Here is a 15,644-nt window from a genome sequence, read left to right as displayed (position 1 = left end):
CCTGAAAAAGCCTTTTTCCAGTTACTATATCTTTGCAGAGTTTCTTTCCAACACCTATTTACTACATAGACATGAATCAAAAGAGAAGCAGTGAATCAGTAAACTGTGGGTTTTAAAAGGTCAGTTTCACCAGACAGTCCAAGAACAGGAGCTTGCAAATCCTTATTTATGGAAGAAATCCACTGGACTTCATAAAGTGTGGCACAAAGGTTTTACGTGAAAAACAACTTGACAATGTTCTTAAATGCTAAGTTGGGCTGCGGCTGCAGGTTATTCACAGGCTGTGCTGGCTCCCTCCCCGCTAAGGCAGCAATACCAGCGAAGGCTTCTATGGGAGATTAACCTGCATAGAAAGGGGACCCAAAAATTATCTCCCCTTTCCAGACCTGCTTTGTACCTTACACTGACACAGGTCAACCGGGGCTTGTGTGGGGAAGGCTACACATCGATGATGATAAAGTTGCTTGTAGGTTTTTGTGGAAGAGCCTAATCTGCACAGTGAGCATCAGTTAGCTCAACCTCCAGTTGTGTTCACATGCTGGCAGGTGAAACATTTGTGTCTGAGCAGAAGTATAGTTATATGTCACACCAGAATGATAGTTACGCAACTGGATTGCATTGGCCTCTAGTAAAAGCTCACTATATGCAACCATTATTTCTGCTGTTTTCTTCACAAAATACATGCATGAGGAATTAGCATCATATATCGAGCTCTTCCTACGGAATCCAGTCAAACAATAGCTTGTTACAAGATTCTGGAGATAATGTTTTTTCCAAGCAGAACTTCAAGCTCCTTGCTGCTTTGGACGCTGTCTGTGATGAATGCGGTATTGCCTGCAGCATCCTGTAGTTTTTGACAGGGAGTAAACCCAAATATAATATTGAAGTCTGGAAGAAAATACTACCCTTCAGAAATAAAATACATTTTCAGCTGTATTCTGCAGCAAAAAAATATTAGAATACTGTGAAACAGCTGTAGCCTCATACATTTCAAATTTACTGATACCAAGAGCTAACAGTTATCATGAGTGTCACCTCCCTACAAGATTCCCTGCCTAAGCTCTCAGCCAGGCGCCTGGCTATGGCCCAGGGAAGCATTGTCCTTTCAGGTGCTCACAGCCTACTATCAGCCTCACTTACAGAGATATTAATTCCATAATGCAATCATGGCTTTAAAATAATTGTAGCCCAATAGAGACAGCAAAGTAAAAGTATACTTTTTCAAGAAAAAAGCATTAATTGTCAGAGCAGTATTTTTATTTGTATGCATTCAATAGTACAAAGATTATTTTATAGTTATACAAACATAGCAACATAAAAACGTCCATACCAGATCTGACCAGTACTCCATTTCAAAGGATGCAAAGGCAGATGCAAGAAACTTCACAGGAGGCAATGACAGGACAACCTGCTCCTGGGAGAAAGTTTCTGCTTAACAGCCACACATATAATGTTTGGTTGATTTCACAAAACACAAGGGCTTACATCCCTTAGAAAAGTAATATATATGTATTATAGAACAATCTGTATTTCTTACTTATAGATTTATGTACAGTAATATTTACAATATATTGCAAGGATTACAGTCTCTATCTCATACCCTTATTGCAAATGGTTGCTTGCAGGCCATAAAAAACAGACTTTGTACCTCTCACCTGTTATACTACAGCCATGGACATTGCCCCTTGTCAGAGCATTGAAGCACCTGGAAACCCTTGGGTATAAAGAGCAGTGGCACTGCCTGCTTGCACTCTATTTTAGTTTACATAGTTCTAGTCAAACAAAACAGTTCAATTTATGACTTGCCTTTGTCCTCAGCTCCAGTTTTAGGTTACTCAAAAGACTGGAAACCCAGTTCAGTTGCTAAAACTTCTGTTCATGCTGCAAGGCCCATTTTACTGTGGTTTATCACTGAAGTTGAAAAATCCTACCCCTTCCAAACCTTGTGGTTTATAATCAAAATTTTGGACAAAGAGATAAGTAGTGACTAACATTAGCAAGTTCTTCTCATTTTGAGGGATATGATTGAAAGACCCAGCAAAAGGAAGGAAAAACCTTTACATGTAACAGTAACAGGAGCTGAACTAAGCCAGGAGCTCCTACTCTTTGGAAAAAATACTGAATTACCCATTCCCAAGATGTATAGAGAAAGAAGCATTGCCATTGTTCTGGCACACTGGGAAAGGCAGGTTATTAGCTTACCCTGAAGGTATTATTAAATAAAGGGAATCTATAGTTTATCAGGGAGAGATCTTAGGTAGCTCCACATAATCTCTGAAGTAAATGATACCTGGGAGAGACTGGCGTTCCTATCAGAGTTTGAACAAAACCAGGGAAATTTTGCCTGCCACATATCAGCGTGGAAAGTCACCACAACTCCACTGAACTGCTCCAAAGACAAAAAGGGGGATTAAAAAAATATTTAGGATGGCACCAGTTCTGATTTCACTAACCTCTGTCATAAAACCTTCATTGATTTTGAGGTTCAGTACTTCCAAGTAAATTAAACATATTAGTTCCTAGCGTCGAAAACTCACGACCAACGCATCTTTCATCTTACCTTTTGAGAGCTGCTCAACTAAAACAACAAAAACAAACAGAAGCTTGAAAATGAAACAAAAAATTTCCTTGGAAACAAAACAAAATAATTCTCCTGTGGCAGGGCACTAATTTGTAATGCAAAAGAATTTTCCTACACTCTGAGCTGTCTACAGTCATCCATCCATATTTTCAAAGAAAAGCAGTCCTTAGCTCTGACAAATGCATATAAATATTTATGCAGTACAGCACCTTGCAAAGTGAGCATGAAAAGAACAGATATGTCAGGTTGCATTCCTGACTAATAAACCTAGACTGTGTCCCTTAAAAACCTGCACATTAAGCACATAAATCTTATCGTATTAGCAGCATCTTGGGTTGGGGTTTTCTGAGAATCATCCATTATTAACAATAATAATAATAATAATGTAACAAATACACACGGAAATTTCATTATTTGATGAAAATATGCCCATGTACTACCTTCCCTCTAAGTCTGCAGAAGTTCACTCATGCAAACTATTCAGTTTTCTCCCAAGTGGAAAGCATGTTCAACAATTATTTTATCTGGAATTGTTATCTACCTATTTCAACAACATCAGACATGTAGGCCTTAGTACATAACATTAGAAAATTATGACAAATGCCCTGCATTCCCAAACTGTTGCTGTAATTGAGAACTAACCATCCAGGGACTGTTAAGCACATTTAAAACATATGGAAATACAAACATGACGATGTTGTGAATTTAGCTGATGTCAACTAAACCGCTTGCTGAGCATTTCCAGGGCAACTCTTCCAGTGCACAGCATTGGCGTATGTTAAAATAGGTGACCTCTCCTCCTACCAACGTTTTATTGAATCCTCGACACTAACCCTCGCCCTTTCCACTCCTCCAGATGCATTTACTGAGTAGCAAACACTTGAGAAACGCAGCTCGAGTGCTCACTTGAGCTCGGCATCCACCCGGCTGTGCCAGCAGCTGTTCTGGGCCAGGAGAGGCAGCGGCGGCAGCTGCGGTGGTGCAGGCAGGAGGAACGCGGAGAACGAGGCTGGTGCTCCTGGAGTCCTCCCGCTGCAGGTCTGGCGGGCAGATAAGCTGCACACCAGGACACCACATCCCTGGCAACAAAACAAACTTCTAACCTCCACAGGACCCTCAGTCAAGTCGCTGTGGCAGCAGCAAGGCAGCCCGCACAGATGGGCACTAGTGTCACTGAAAGGGGAACTGGCTTTGGCTATGATTGGTGGTTTGTTGGGGTTTTTTTTGCATTTTTTTGTGGTTTCCAATGTCCACAAAGAAACACTTTGGAGCAAGACATTTTCTAGTGAGCAATGACAGATTGGGATAAGTGTTTGAGGCACAGCCAGCAAATTCCGTCCGTTATTGTAGAGGATTCATTCACCACAATGATGATACAAAGTACTTTTTATCAGCTTTTAAAACCCATATAGCTTGGCTAGCCCAAATGAAGCATTTTATTGATGATACTGAGTATGGTGCTGTCTACACTGGGTATCTCACCCCATCAGGACATTTACCTGGCACAGCTGCGCCCTAATGTGCCTTCTTGCCTTGCAGTGCAGGGATGCCATCCTGCACATCCCAAGCAGGGCCCTACTCCAGACCCACGCTAGGAAAGTGTGGCCTCACATAGCCTGGCATGCAGCTTCCTCATGAGATTCTGTAAGCCCACTGCTCACTCACAGTGCATAAAATTAAAGGTGTTAAACCACAGGCTGCCAAACCTTGCAGTGTTTGCAATGTCAGAGTCAGAGATGTACTGCAAACAAAGTGGAGGAGCCTGTGAGGTACATGTGAATTGTACCATTCTGCAGCAAGGCAGTATCAATGTAAAACCCTCCCTCATTTTTGACTACTTGTTTCTTGGAACCATGCTCCTGAAAATATTTTGGGCAGGGTTTTAAAGGCTATTCCTCCCCACTGGCTGAGCAAACTGTGTGACAGAACAAACTAGATGGATACAAGGTATTGCAATTTGGCCTGAATACCCTCAGAGAAAGAGAGGCTTGGCAGGAATTTAACTCACCATGTGTTTGCCAAGTATCCCAGATAAAGCTGCCACAGTTAGTCCTCACCAGCCAAGCAAATACCATCTAATGATGTCAGGATGAGCCCTGGTCAAACAGCCCTGGTAAGACAGAGCCTTTGAAAGTCCGGGTGGAGCCTCCCTGACTGCAAGGCAACGCCTGACCCAGAGGTCATTGCCACTTCATTCCCACTTTCTCCCTCCACCCCTGTCGACAAATTCATTGCTGGAAAGAGACAAGTGCACAACACAGACCTTCTGTCACGGCCTGGCTTGGCATCCTGGGGCAGTCAGTTGATGCTGAATAATATCATGGATGGCAGCTGCTGCCACGCTTCGCTTTTCCAGGAGCTTTCGTTTCCCGCTGCCTCGCTGGGGCACAGTTCACAACCTCCACTTGTTACCATGCTCTTGGACATCCCTGCACTTGTGACAAGAGTGAGGCTCCCAGGGGACAGGGACAAGGGTAGGAGGCAACAATAAAATATTAAACTTGGACAAAGTAGTCGTGAGCCAGATGATGGAAGAGTTTCTTCCTGTGTCTGGTTTTGTTGAACTTGTAAGTCGAGGATTCTGAAGAAATAGGAAAAAAAAAAGTGTTGTTTATTATTTATCACATCAGACAAGCACAAGGTGATACTCTAAAACTTTTATTCAGCTGCCTATGGCTATCACCAACATAGCAAATTCCCCTCCCAGGAGATTTCCAGTTGAATAATGAACATCCATTTAAGAATGGTGCTGAAACTCAAGGCTGAATAATCTTGATTCAGCCCAGGAAGGAGGACGCAGTGTAAACCCCCTTCTCAGAGTCAAGCAGGACTGACAGCAAGAGGAGCTGATCTGCAGAGGTGAATCTCAGCAATGTCCCACCAAGAAGCAGCAATGCTTATCTTGCTGAGGACCTCGGTTTTCTGAAACTCACAACCTGCACCCTGCAATCATCACTCTGATTAAATGTGCTATGAGATCTGATCCTTCAGTCAGCTGCTTTACTTACATGGTGCCCCACCAGGTCCTGGAGAGCTCATGAAAAATTAAATGGAAAACATCAAATATGAATGGGATGATCACTACCCCATAAAAGCCCTGCAGTTCTTGAAAGGTTTGACTCGTAATGAGCGCTCGATTTTGGAAAACACCTTTCTGCCTCTTTTCCTGAAGAAGGTGCAACAAATTTCTAGCCTCTGTGTAAAATGAGGAGCCTTCAAGGATGTGCCTGGGAGTGCCAGGGAGAGCACATCGCTCTCCCATGCAGCAGGTTTCCCCTAGCACACAGGAGTCCTCTGCCCATTAATAACCAGTCAGCAAACTAAGCAGAGACAAATACATGGATATAGTGAAAACACACAGATGTCTGAGTTGATGATGCATTGTCAGAGAAAGTGTAGAACTGAAAGATGAACATTTAATCAGAACTACAGGGCTCATCTTGCAATCATGTGATGATAACAACTCTCAGCTTAAATACTGTCTGGTAAATGTAATATTTAACTTATGGTAACTCTTGATGACTCTTGTCCTTTATTCTGGGTGCTGTGTACAGGTATTTTTAGCTGACCTTTCTGAACTTTCTGGATCTGTGGTCAAATGGTAAGTACATTATCAGTTTTCAGAAATTACCCTGTAAGCAATCATAGCTGCTGCTGAGGTCTATCAGCTAAGAGTCAGCCCTAATATGCTTAAAATTAGGTTTATAATATGGACCCTACAGATTAGTGATTCCTAGGCTGCCAAAAATTTTGGTGCCAAAGGAAACAGCTGCCTGTGTAAAGCACTCCCTTCTTCTGGGTATTAAAATTATTGCAGAATGACCATAGACTTGAATAAATCTGCCGTTTACTTCATGGAGGTCTTTTCATCACCCTGTTAGGCTATGTGATATGAATATTCATTTGGACTTAGATGTTAAATTAAAAAAACTGACTAAGCCATGTGAAGTTACGTTGGTTCAGCACTTGGAAAACAGCTTCCCCCCTCTTGCCTTGCCTTTACCCTGGTGAAGCAGCTCCTCTGCAGACTGCGTGTTCCCTGGGGTGGTCACCGGCATCTCATGTCTCAGCTGCAGTTCTGGACACGCTTAGCACTGTGTAAATGGATGGGGAAAGGGCCAACAGGTCCCTCCTGAGCAAGCTCTGCAGTGATGACCACAGTTCTGACGCTGGACCCTACCCCCAGCAAGGGCATCCAGGAGCAGACAGGCTTTTATTTTGCTTTCCTTAATGGAAACATGGTTGTTTTTGCTATGTGGCTCCTGTGTGCGGTGAAATCTACCTCCCATGCTCTGTGTTTAGCAAAGCCAGCAGCTGCAACGAGCTCCACAAACTGCCACCCGCATCGCTTGTTTTGTGCATCTCCCTGGCTTTTTATCACAGCAGGATGAGCAAGGAGAAATTATTAGCTCAGGAGAACCCTTTCTTCTCTCTAAGGTAATTTGGTAAAGGATCTGTCACATAACAACACTTCTTTAAGTTGTCAGACGGATACCTGACAACCATTCTTATCTACAAGGGCTTGAAATGTTTGCATGAAAATGGCTCTCTCTCTCCCCCTTTCCTCTCCTTCAACTTGCAGGAAGAAAATAGGCTTTCGATAAAAATTCAAATTTTAAAAGTGATCCAAATTTCACATAATGAAAACGAATTTCAAGTAAGTAAATGGATTTTTTGCATTACATAGATTAAAGAAACTGGGAGTGACAGCCCCACATCCATGTAGGAAAGAGGCTCGAGCACTAAATTTGTCCACATTCATAAGGCCCGCACGCTCTATCAACAGCTGTATCTACACTAAATGATGTTCTTCTCATGCACCAGTTACAACCTGTCAGAAAATATACATGTAATCCTTCGTATGAAGACCTACTCATGCAATTTTTAAATAACACACTGTAAGCTGCGGTACTTATCCTAAGGGCTTCGTGTATTGAAAGGAGAAAAAGCTGTTATCTACTAGATCATCAGTTCTAAAGGCCCCATAAATATAGACCTTTATCAGATTTGATGCAAAATTAAGACCACTTTTATTAAAATCATGATATCACCTTTTACCTGGCCTAGATTTGTTCTGCTTCTGTCTGTGAAGTAACTGATTTCCAAGCCTAGATGCCACATGTTTATATGTATTATCTTTAGTTCAAAGCAGTGAAGTACCCCTCTAACCAAGGCAAACCGCACAACTGATTTGCAGCTACCGGTGCTAAACCGCACAGCAAAACCCACTGCACAGGAGCCAAATCCACTACAGTCAAACAGGACACAAAACTTAAAACCTGTGAAATGCTAAGGGGTCACCTGGAGCAAACTTTCATGGTCCCAACAGAAAGCTAGGGGGGAATTAACACTGCTAGCAAGGAGCACTGACTCGGCTTTGCTTCCCTGATCCTTGGGGGTGCCTATGTATAAGGGCAAGGGATAAAGAGTGAAAGAGAGCAAGGAGGGGATAAACGGTAGCAGTACAGTATAAATACAGTGTACTCCTAATTAGTAATAGTTTCAGCAGTATAGTGGAAATACTGCATACTCCTAATTAGTGATAGTATCAGTTTAGTCTGTTGTCTAAGCAACTGTAATTAAGAGTTGAATACTCTTCTAAGTTTTTTTCTAGCATTTAATACAGCAGAAATTAGAGAAAACAAGCTATTTACAAAGCAGGAATCTGAAAGGACAGACATCCCTCATAGACACTGATGCTTTAATTTCATGTGGGGGGGTCTGCTCTAAATTTGGCAAGCTTTATGCATTTGTTTGTACTTTGGTTTTTGTAACAATACGGATTTCTGCTTTGCAAAAAGGCTACACTGGAACAGATAGTATACAAAATACATTTTCCTTATGCTCTTCATGAAAAGACTAAAATAAACTAAGAAAAGCCAACCGCTTGCTGAAGAGGAAAGAGAAATACATAAATTGACAGGGCGAGGCTTTGCACACACCTTGAGATCGCCGGGCTGCAATGCACGCGAGAGAAGCCATCATACCAGTTCCTGGATCACCTTGTTGGTCTCTCTGGCTTTCTTGCATGTGTACAGCCACTTGATTATCCGAGCGTTGCGCTCGATCACAGAGGTGCTGCTCGGGACCTGCTCCGTGAGTTCATCCTCCAGCAGCCCCTCATCCCCGCTGTGCCTCGTGAAGTCGCTCTCGGATGTGGCCACGCTGATGCTGCGGATCTTGAAGGAGACGTTGTCGGATACCACAGAGAAGTTCTCTCTCCCAAGATCCTCGATGACCTCCTGCTTGAGGCCACAGTACTTGAAAAATGTATCAAACTCGGAGAAGGACTTGGAGTAGCGAGAGCTGATGTCCGACTGGGAGCGATGGAGACCTCTCCTTTTCACCTCCTTCGCCTCCTCAGGAGGTATACTCAGTTTTGAGGGTCTCTCATGCTCTTTTGTACATACCCCTTGGGCTTCAGTGCTCACAGAGATGGTTTGCTCCGCTCCACAGTTGCTCGGCTCACGGTCACTGTCTTTTGCTGAGAGAGGCTCTTTGCTCTCGGTGGGTGCGGTGTCCTCCATGACTCTGGGCATCTCAGGGGAAGCCAAATGCTTCTCCTTTACAGACCCTTGGAAGATCCTCCTTACCAAGTTCCCCCGTGAGCTGTCCTGACTTTGACCTCTCCCAAACTCACATTTCTGGCGGTAAATCACCAGGGAATCCGGCCGCATCTGCCTCCTGGGCGTGCTGCGCCTGGCTATGGGGGGGCCGTGCTGCAGGGGGGCACGGCAGGAGTACACGGCCTTGGCCAGCTCCAGGGGCTTCGTCCCCTTCCCTCTGCCCAAGTCCCTGCTGATTTTTTTGCTCTCCACAGAGCAGGTCTCGCAGCTGCTCTCTGAGGCTGAGCTAAGCACGATGACAGGTTCCTGCTTGGTGCTGATTACCTGCTGGCTTTTTACGTACTTGGCCTTATCGGCTGCCAGCCTCTCCACGGCACTTTTCCTGCCCGGGCTGCCGGCCTCCATCTGCCTGCGGAGGTACTCGGGCCCCTTGTTGAGGAGTCGCAGGGTGAGGGAGGAGTGGAGGTCGGAGATGGCGTGCATTCTCACGGCCCGGGAGAGTTCAGTTGGCATAGCAGTTGCAGGGACGCGGCTCCCGCTTCCAGTCCTGGGAGGGAAGGGAAAAAAAAAAGAGGAAAAAGAAAAAAAAAGGAAAAAGAAAAGAAAAGAGAAAAACAAACAAGGGGGTGGGGGGCAGAGAAAATCCCGCGCCCCTCCGCGCCCGAGCTGCCCGCGCGCACCCGCAGCTGCCGTCCCGTCGGGGCTCCGCGTGTGCGCGCTGCCGGCCGCCCCGCGCGCCCGCCCGCGGCTGCGCCCGCCCCGCCACCCGGACAGCCAATCCGCCGCCGCGCTCGCCACTCCCGGCGCAGGGAGCGGCCCCGGTGGGTGAGCGCTCGGGTTCGTGCCGGAGCCGCCTCCGCGGGGTGCGCGGGAGCTGCGGCGGACTGCGAGCGTCTGCTGCCGGGCCGCCTGCTGGGGACGGGCCGCCGAGTTAGGGCCTGATCCGGCGGATCACTGCGCCTCTTTCTCTGGGGGGTCAACCCCTTCCACCTCCCGCTTTGCAGCCTTTCCAAGGTGCGGTGCCCCGCATGCTGAAGAACCTGCATGTACCGAGTGCGGTGCTAAAAGGCATTTCTGCCACTGTAATTTTTGGGAAAGGCTTCAAATGTGCAGCTTGGCTTGTCCAGTTCTGGAGCTGTTAGTACAGGAAAGACATGGACCTGTTGGAGGGGGTCCAGAGGAGGCCACAAAAATGATCAGAGGGCTGGAAGAGCTCTGCTGTGAGGACAGGCTGAGAGAGTTGGGGTTGTTCAGCCTGGAGAAGAGAAGGCTCCAGGGAGAATTCAGTGCAGCCTTTCAGTACTTAAAGGATGAGGACAGAGTTTTTAGCAGGTCCTGTTGCGATAGCACAAGGGGTAATGGTTTTAAACTGAAAGAGGGGAGATTCAGGTTAGACATGATAAATTTTTTTACAGTGAGGGTGGTGAAACACTGGCACAGGTCGCCCAGAGAGGTGGTAGATGCCCCATCCCCGGCGACATTGCAGGCCAGGCTGGATGGGGCTCGGAGCAACCTGGTCCAGTCGAAGATGTCCCTGCTCGTTGCAGGGGGTTGGACTAGACGACCTTTGAAAGTCCCTTCCAGCCCAAACTGATCTATGATTCTATGGCTCGTGGTGGCTGATGCCACCCCATAGACAGCAGCTGCTGTGCCCCCAGCTGCTGCCAGCAGCATCCCACTCTTTCCAGGGCACCAGCAACAGCAGAAAGACATTTGTCAGTGGCCCAGAGCTGTGCTGTGGAGGTGCACGTGTAAAGTGCAATGGAATGGCATAAATCTGAATTGCATGTTGTAAGTGTTTGCCCTTACACAGGGCAGATTTCCAAAGTGGCAGAATTCCTGTTTGGGGCTGGCAGTTCTGAACAGGCAGGATGGAGCTATTGGCTGTAATTTAGACACCTAAGCCATAGGTAATGACCTGGGGCAGTCTGAGCATCTAACTTTACTCATGTGATCTCATGTGAGATGTACCTTCCCTGGGGTCACTAATAACTAAATTGCAGATAGCTTTTCTCCTTATATAGAAAAAAAAAGCCAGTTTATATCTACAAGGTTTTTCACACATAGGGTTGCTTCTTGTTGTTTTTATTTTGTTTTATTTTTAAACTATTATTTGTGGAATTATAATACCAGAATGTTTTTGTGGTGATTGACTCATTCTTGTTCTTTACAGTTGCTAAATTGTGAAAATTTGACAAAGGGAGAGGTGGGCTAGAGGCTTCCCTGTCCTCTTTATGAAGTTTCAGGGTACACCACTTTTCCATTAGGAACAACTTGCTCATAGCTGTATGGCTGGAGAAATAAAATACTAGGCATCATTAGTGTGAAAAAAGCGTATGTCAAATGTTGGGTACACATCCCCCTCTGCACCTGCTGGAGGCAGGTGATGGGTGCCTGGGTACCTCTGGTGCATGGAGCTGCTTTATTTTGGGATTGGAAAGCAACAGCTCCTGTGCTTATAGATCCCTCCAAGAGTGGGGCTACCCAGACTGAGTCCTGCTGTGTTTGCTGCACACAGACACTGTTCTCACCAAATGGTTGAGCCATGTGAGTGGCACCAGCATTATCCTCATTCAGATATAAGAGAGTAGAGAGTGCTGAAGGATGGCCTGAGCAGCTGGGCTTTCAGTGGAGCTGCACTCTTCTGGAAGCATACCCGCCTTTTGTGGGGATGTTCCCACAGTTTCTGTGTGCTACCAGAACCATGCTGTGGTTCATAGAACCACAGAATCATAGGATAGTTTGGGCTGTAAGGGACCTTTAAAAGTCACCTAGTCCAAACCCCTGGCAATGGGTAGGGACGTCTTCAACTAGATCAGGTGGCTCAGAGCTCCATCCAGCCTGGCCTTGAATGTCTCCAGGGTGGGGCATCTACTACCTCTCTGGGCAACCTGTGCCAGTGTTTCACCACCCTCACTATAAAAAATATCATCCTTGTATCTAGTCTGCATCTTTTTAAATTTAAAAATAGTGGGTTTTAATAACCTTGGGTTATTGCCCAAGGGACTGTGGTCCAACATCCTGAACAGGCTGCAGGGCACTGTATTCTCATTTTTGAGTGTTATGAGCGCGGAGTGATTTCGTCTTTGCCCTCAACACAAAGTGGTTTCTCCAGTCATGCTGAAAGTATTGGCCACGTTTCAGCCTACTGCCCTGGACAAGCCCAGCAGACTTGGGTGAGAGGTTCTTGCTGTGACAGGGAAAGGGTTAAAAGCAACCCAGGGATAAGAGTTTGGGCTAGCTCTTCAATGAAGACCTGCTCAGAAAAACAGAACAGAAATACTCTCTTGCCGACATGATTCTACGGTTGCATCCTCTTTGTTCCTATACATGTAGGTTTGAACTCCATAAGCCCCTTAACACATAGTTTTGCCTGTTTGCAGCAAGGATCCCATATAGGGTCCTTGCCTGAATCAGCACTGAAACCCTTGATGTCCTTTGTGATCCCTTAGAGTGAAATCCTTATGGATACATAAATGGGCATATTTTTTGACAATTTTTTTTCGTTCTACTGATATAAAGCTAGAGCTTATGAAAAAATTTAATGTCCTCAAAAACTAATTCATAATAATAAAAGTATAAGCACAGTTAATTACCAGGGAATCCTTAATGGAAGGCAGGGCTTATAGAGAAGGGTAATTTCTTCTGACAATGACTCTTAGCAATAAGACAATAGATGTGATGAATTTAGTGAGGAGATTAAGGTTTCATTCCTATCCCCATGTTGACAAATTTGGCTTAATTTTTTCCCTCAATGTTTTCTTGGAGTTCTGTGACAGCATATAAAGTAACAACATACATTCATATTCCTCCATGCATTTTAATTTGTGCTTGTTCCAGTTTTTTGTACCTTGTATCTCTGAGCTTTAAGAACTCACAACAAAACCTCGGATGTGATTTGTTTGCATTCATTTGAAATAATGAGAAGAATGAATATACATGAGCATAAGTAAGGGATCTTATTAAGCATCTCCAATGCATTGCTTTATTAAAGCTATTTATTCACTCCTTGCTACATGCAGAAGCCACTAGGAAGAGCAGATATGTATTTTTGTCACTGGACAATAGCTTTTAGTTTAGAGTTGATACACAAAAACAATTGAAAATTATTGACTATTTTGGCTGCAAAAAGTTTTTTAAACATGAAAATTTTCATTTAACTTAAAATCACCTAGGTTTTGAAAGCAAAACCCTGAAAGACAAACCTGGAAACTTTCAAGGGAACATTTTTCACTTTCAACTCATGTATTCCCCCTGTCACTGAGAAAGGAAAAAGAGAGTCTTGATTTTTCTACAAAGTGCATGTGGGAAGAAATTTCTCATGAAAAATCACAACAGCCCTTTTCAGCTGACTTTCTTGATATGTGAGATACTTCTCTCTGTGAATCCTGGGTGATGACAATGACATTTAAAGTGGGAGAAGAGTCTTCCCAGGGTCAGAAAACATTGTGAGCAGCAGAATTTGTCTCCTCTTTGATAAGGTTCTTTAATATAGCATTTGCACAGTCATGTGATATTTTAAATATATTTAGGTCAGGTATTTAAGAATTTATGTTATTTGAAATATTTATATATAATGTGTTGGAATTAGTTCTTATATTTATGGATACACTGTTAAAATGTTCAAAGAAGAGACAGCCATTGCATTTCTTCTTTCTGGAAAGCAGAGTGAAATTTAGTGTGTTATAAGAGCTCCAATCAAACAAGATTTGCTCCTGGCCCAGCACGGGCTTGCTGACAATAAAATGGACGAATCAGAGGGCACAGCAGCACTCATCCCTCCGCCTGTCAGCTGGCATTGGTCTCTCTCTGGCAGCAAAGCATTAAGCAAAGGTAAAAGAAGCAAATCCTGCACACACTAAGCCTTTAAACTCTAAGCGTTTAAAGTTATCACAAAATACAAAATAGTTGAATTTTTGTCTTTTTATGTAGGGTGAGACGAACCACTTCTCACTCTGTTTGTCTTAATAAGAGTTGTGTCTGGGGCACATTTTCCTGCTGCTAGTAACTGGAATGCCAGGAAAGCTGCAGCAACGTGACACTTGGTAAAAAGTACAGTGTGTGCAAAGCTCAGGTCATTGCTGTCTACTGCTCCCACCCCGCTCCCTGTGTCAGTGTCACTCCTTTGATTTATAGTAGTTAAAGGGCAGAAACAAAGCCATGGCAGTGGGAGGGAAAAAAACAAGGAGAGGGCGGTTTGTTGAGCCTGGAGAAGAGGAGACTAGGAGGAGGTCTCATCGTGGTCTACAGTTTCCTCACAAGGGGAGAAGGAGAGGCAGGTGCTAAACTCTTCTCTTTGGCAACCAATAACAGAACCTGAGGGAATGGCAGGAAGATGTGCCAGGGAAGGTTCAGGTTGGACATTAGGAAAAGGTTCATCACTCAGAGGGTGGTGGAGCACTGGAACAGGCTCCCCAGGGAGGTGTCATGGCCTCAAACCTGGCAGTGTTCAAGAAGCAACTGGACAACCCCCTCAGACAAATGGTGTGAACTGTGGGGTTGTCACATGCAGGGACAGAAGTTGGACTCGATGATCCTTGTGCATCTCTTCCAACTCAGGACATTCTATGATGAAAGAAGGGGGATCTCAAGCCCTAACAGTAATGTGACACTCTCATCTTGGAGAAACCCAGTGCAGTTGTGTCCCAGGGCTGAGGTCTCTCCTCACAGCAGCTCTTGGGGGCCTGGCCTCATGGATTGCCTGAAGAGCAGGAGCAGTCCAGATCAGAAGGTGGCTTGATCCCTCTGTGACATACTGAGCAGTGCCACCGGGTGTCCTGTTTGCTGCACTCAGGTGACGTAAAGCAGCCACAGAGTGGAAATGAACGGTTTCTAATTAGATGTCTCCAGTGTGGAAATTTCAGGCCTTTCGACATGACCCAATGAGGGTCATGATTCACCCTCAGGTTCAAACAATGGAAGATATAGACATGCCTGCGCATCTTCAGGCAGGAGTTTAGGGCTTGAGGCTTGAGCACTGTACATCCAAGATTTCAGTGGAGGCAGACCCCCATCACTTCAGAATCACAGAATCACAGAATGTTAGGGATTGGAAGGGACCTTAAAAGATCATCTAGTCCAATCCCCCCTCCACAGCAGAAACACCTACGTGATATTACACAGGAACGTGTCCAGGCGGGTTTTGAATGTCTCCAGAGAAGGAGACTCCACAACCTTCCTGGGCAGCCTGTTCCAGTGTTCTGTCATCCTCACTGTGAAGAAGTTTCTTCTCATATTTAAGTGGAACCTCTTTTGTTCCAGTTTGTACCCATTGCCCCTTGTGCTATCATTGGTTGTCACTGAGAAGAGCCTGGCTCCATCCTCGTGACACTCTATCTAACATGTTGTCAGAGTGGTCAAATTCATTGAATAATGTATAAAAGGATGGGAATGAGACAGTTTCACAATGAAAAACAGCTATGATGCTGCAGAGGAAATAAATTAGTTAACTCCCAGAACAACTCTGCTTGGTCCAGAAAGAGATCCTTTGAATTTTG

At 44.9% G+C, this 15,644-nt stretch overlaps 1 protein-coding gene across 1 annotated transcript; it reads right to left on the bottom strand.

Annotated features, from left to right (window-relative positions):
- Window positions 1-1,239: 1,239 nt before the first annotated feature.
- Window positions 1,240-9,891, bottom strand: FAM110C (family with sequence similarity 110 member C). Its single transcript, XM_005506806.3, has 2 exons — window positions 8,524-9,891; window positions 1,240-5,162 (listed from the first exon to the last, which is right to left on the bottom strand). The coding sequence occupies exon 1, from the start codon at window positions 9,658-9,660 to the stop codon at window positions 8,563-8,565; it is 1,098 nt and encodes a 365-aa protein (XP_005506863.2). The 5' UTR covers window positions 9,661-9,891; the 3' UTR covers window positions 1,240-5,162; window positions 8,524-8,562.
- Between the last annotated feature and the right edge of the window lie 5,753 nt (window positions 9,892-15,644).

This window comes from Columba livia, chromosome 3 (assembly GCF_036013475.1).
Source record: "Columba livia isolate bColLiv1 breed racing homer chromosome 3, bColLiv1.pat.W.v2, whole genome shotgun sequence".
NCBI lineage: Eukaryota > Metazoa > Chordata > Aves > Columbiformes > Columbidae > Columba > Columba livia.
Note: the sequence above shows the minus strand (reverse complement) of the source record. Positions and strands in the feature narration are given on the sequence as shown.

Bases quoted from the DNA above. Each gene is read 5' to 3' on its own strand.
- FAM110C (XM_005506806.3), bottom strand. From the start codon at position 9,660: ATGCCAACTGAACTCTCCCGGGCCGTGAGAATGCACGCCATCTCCGAC.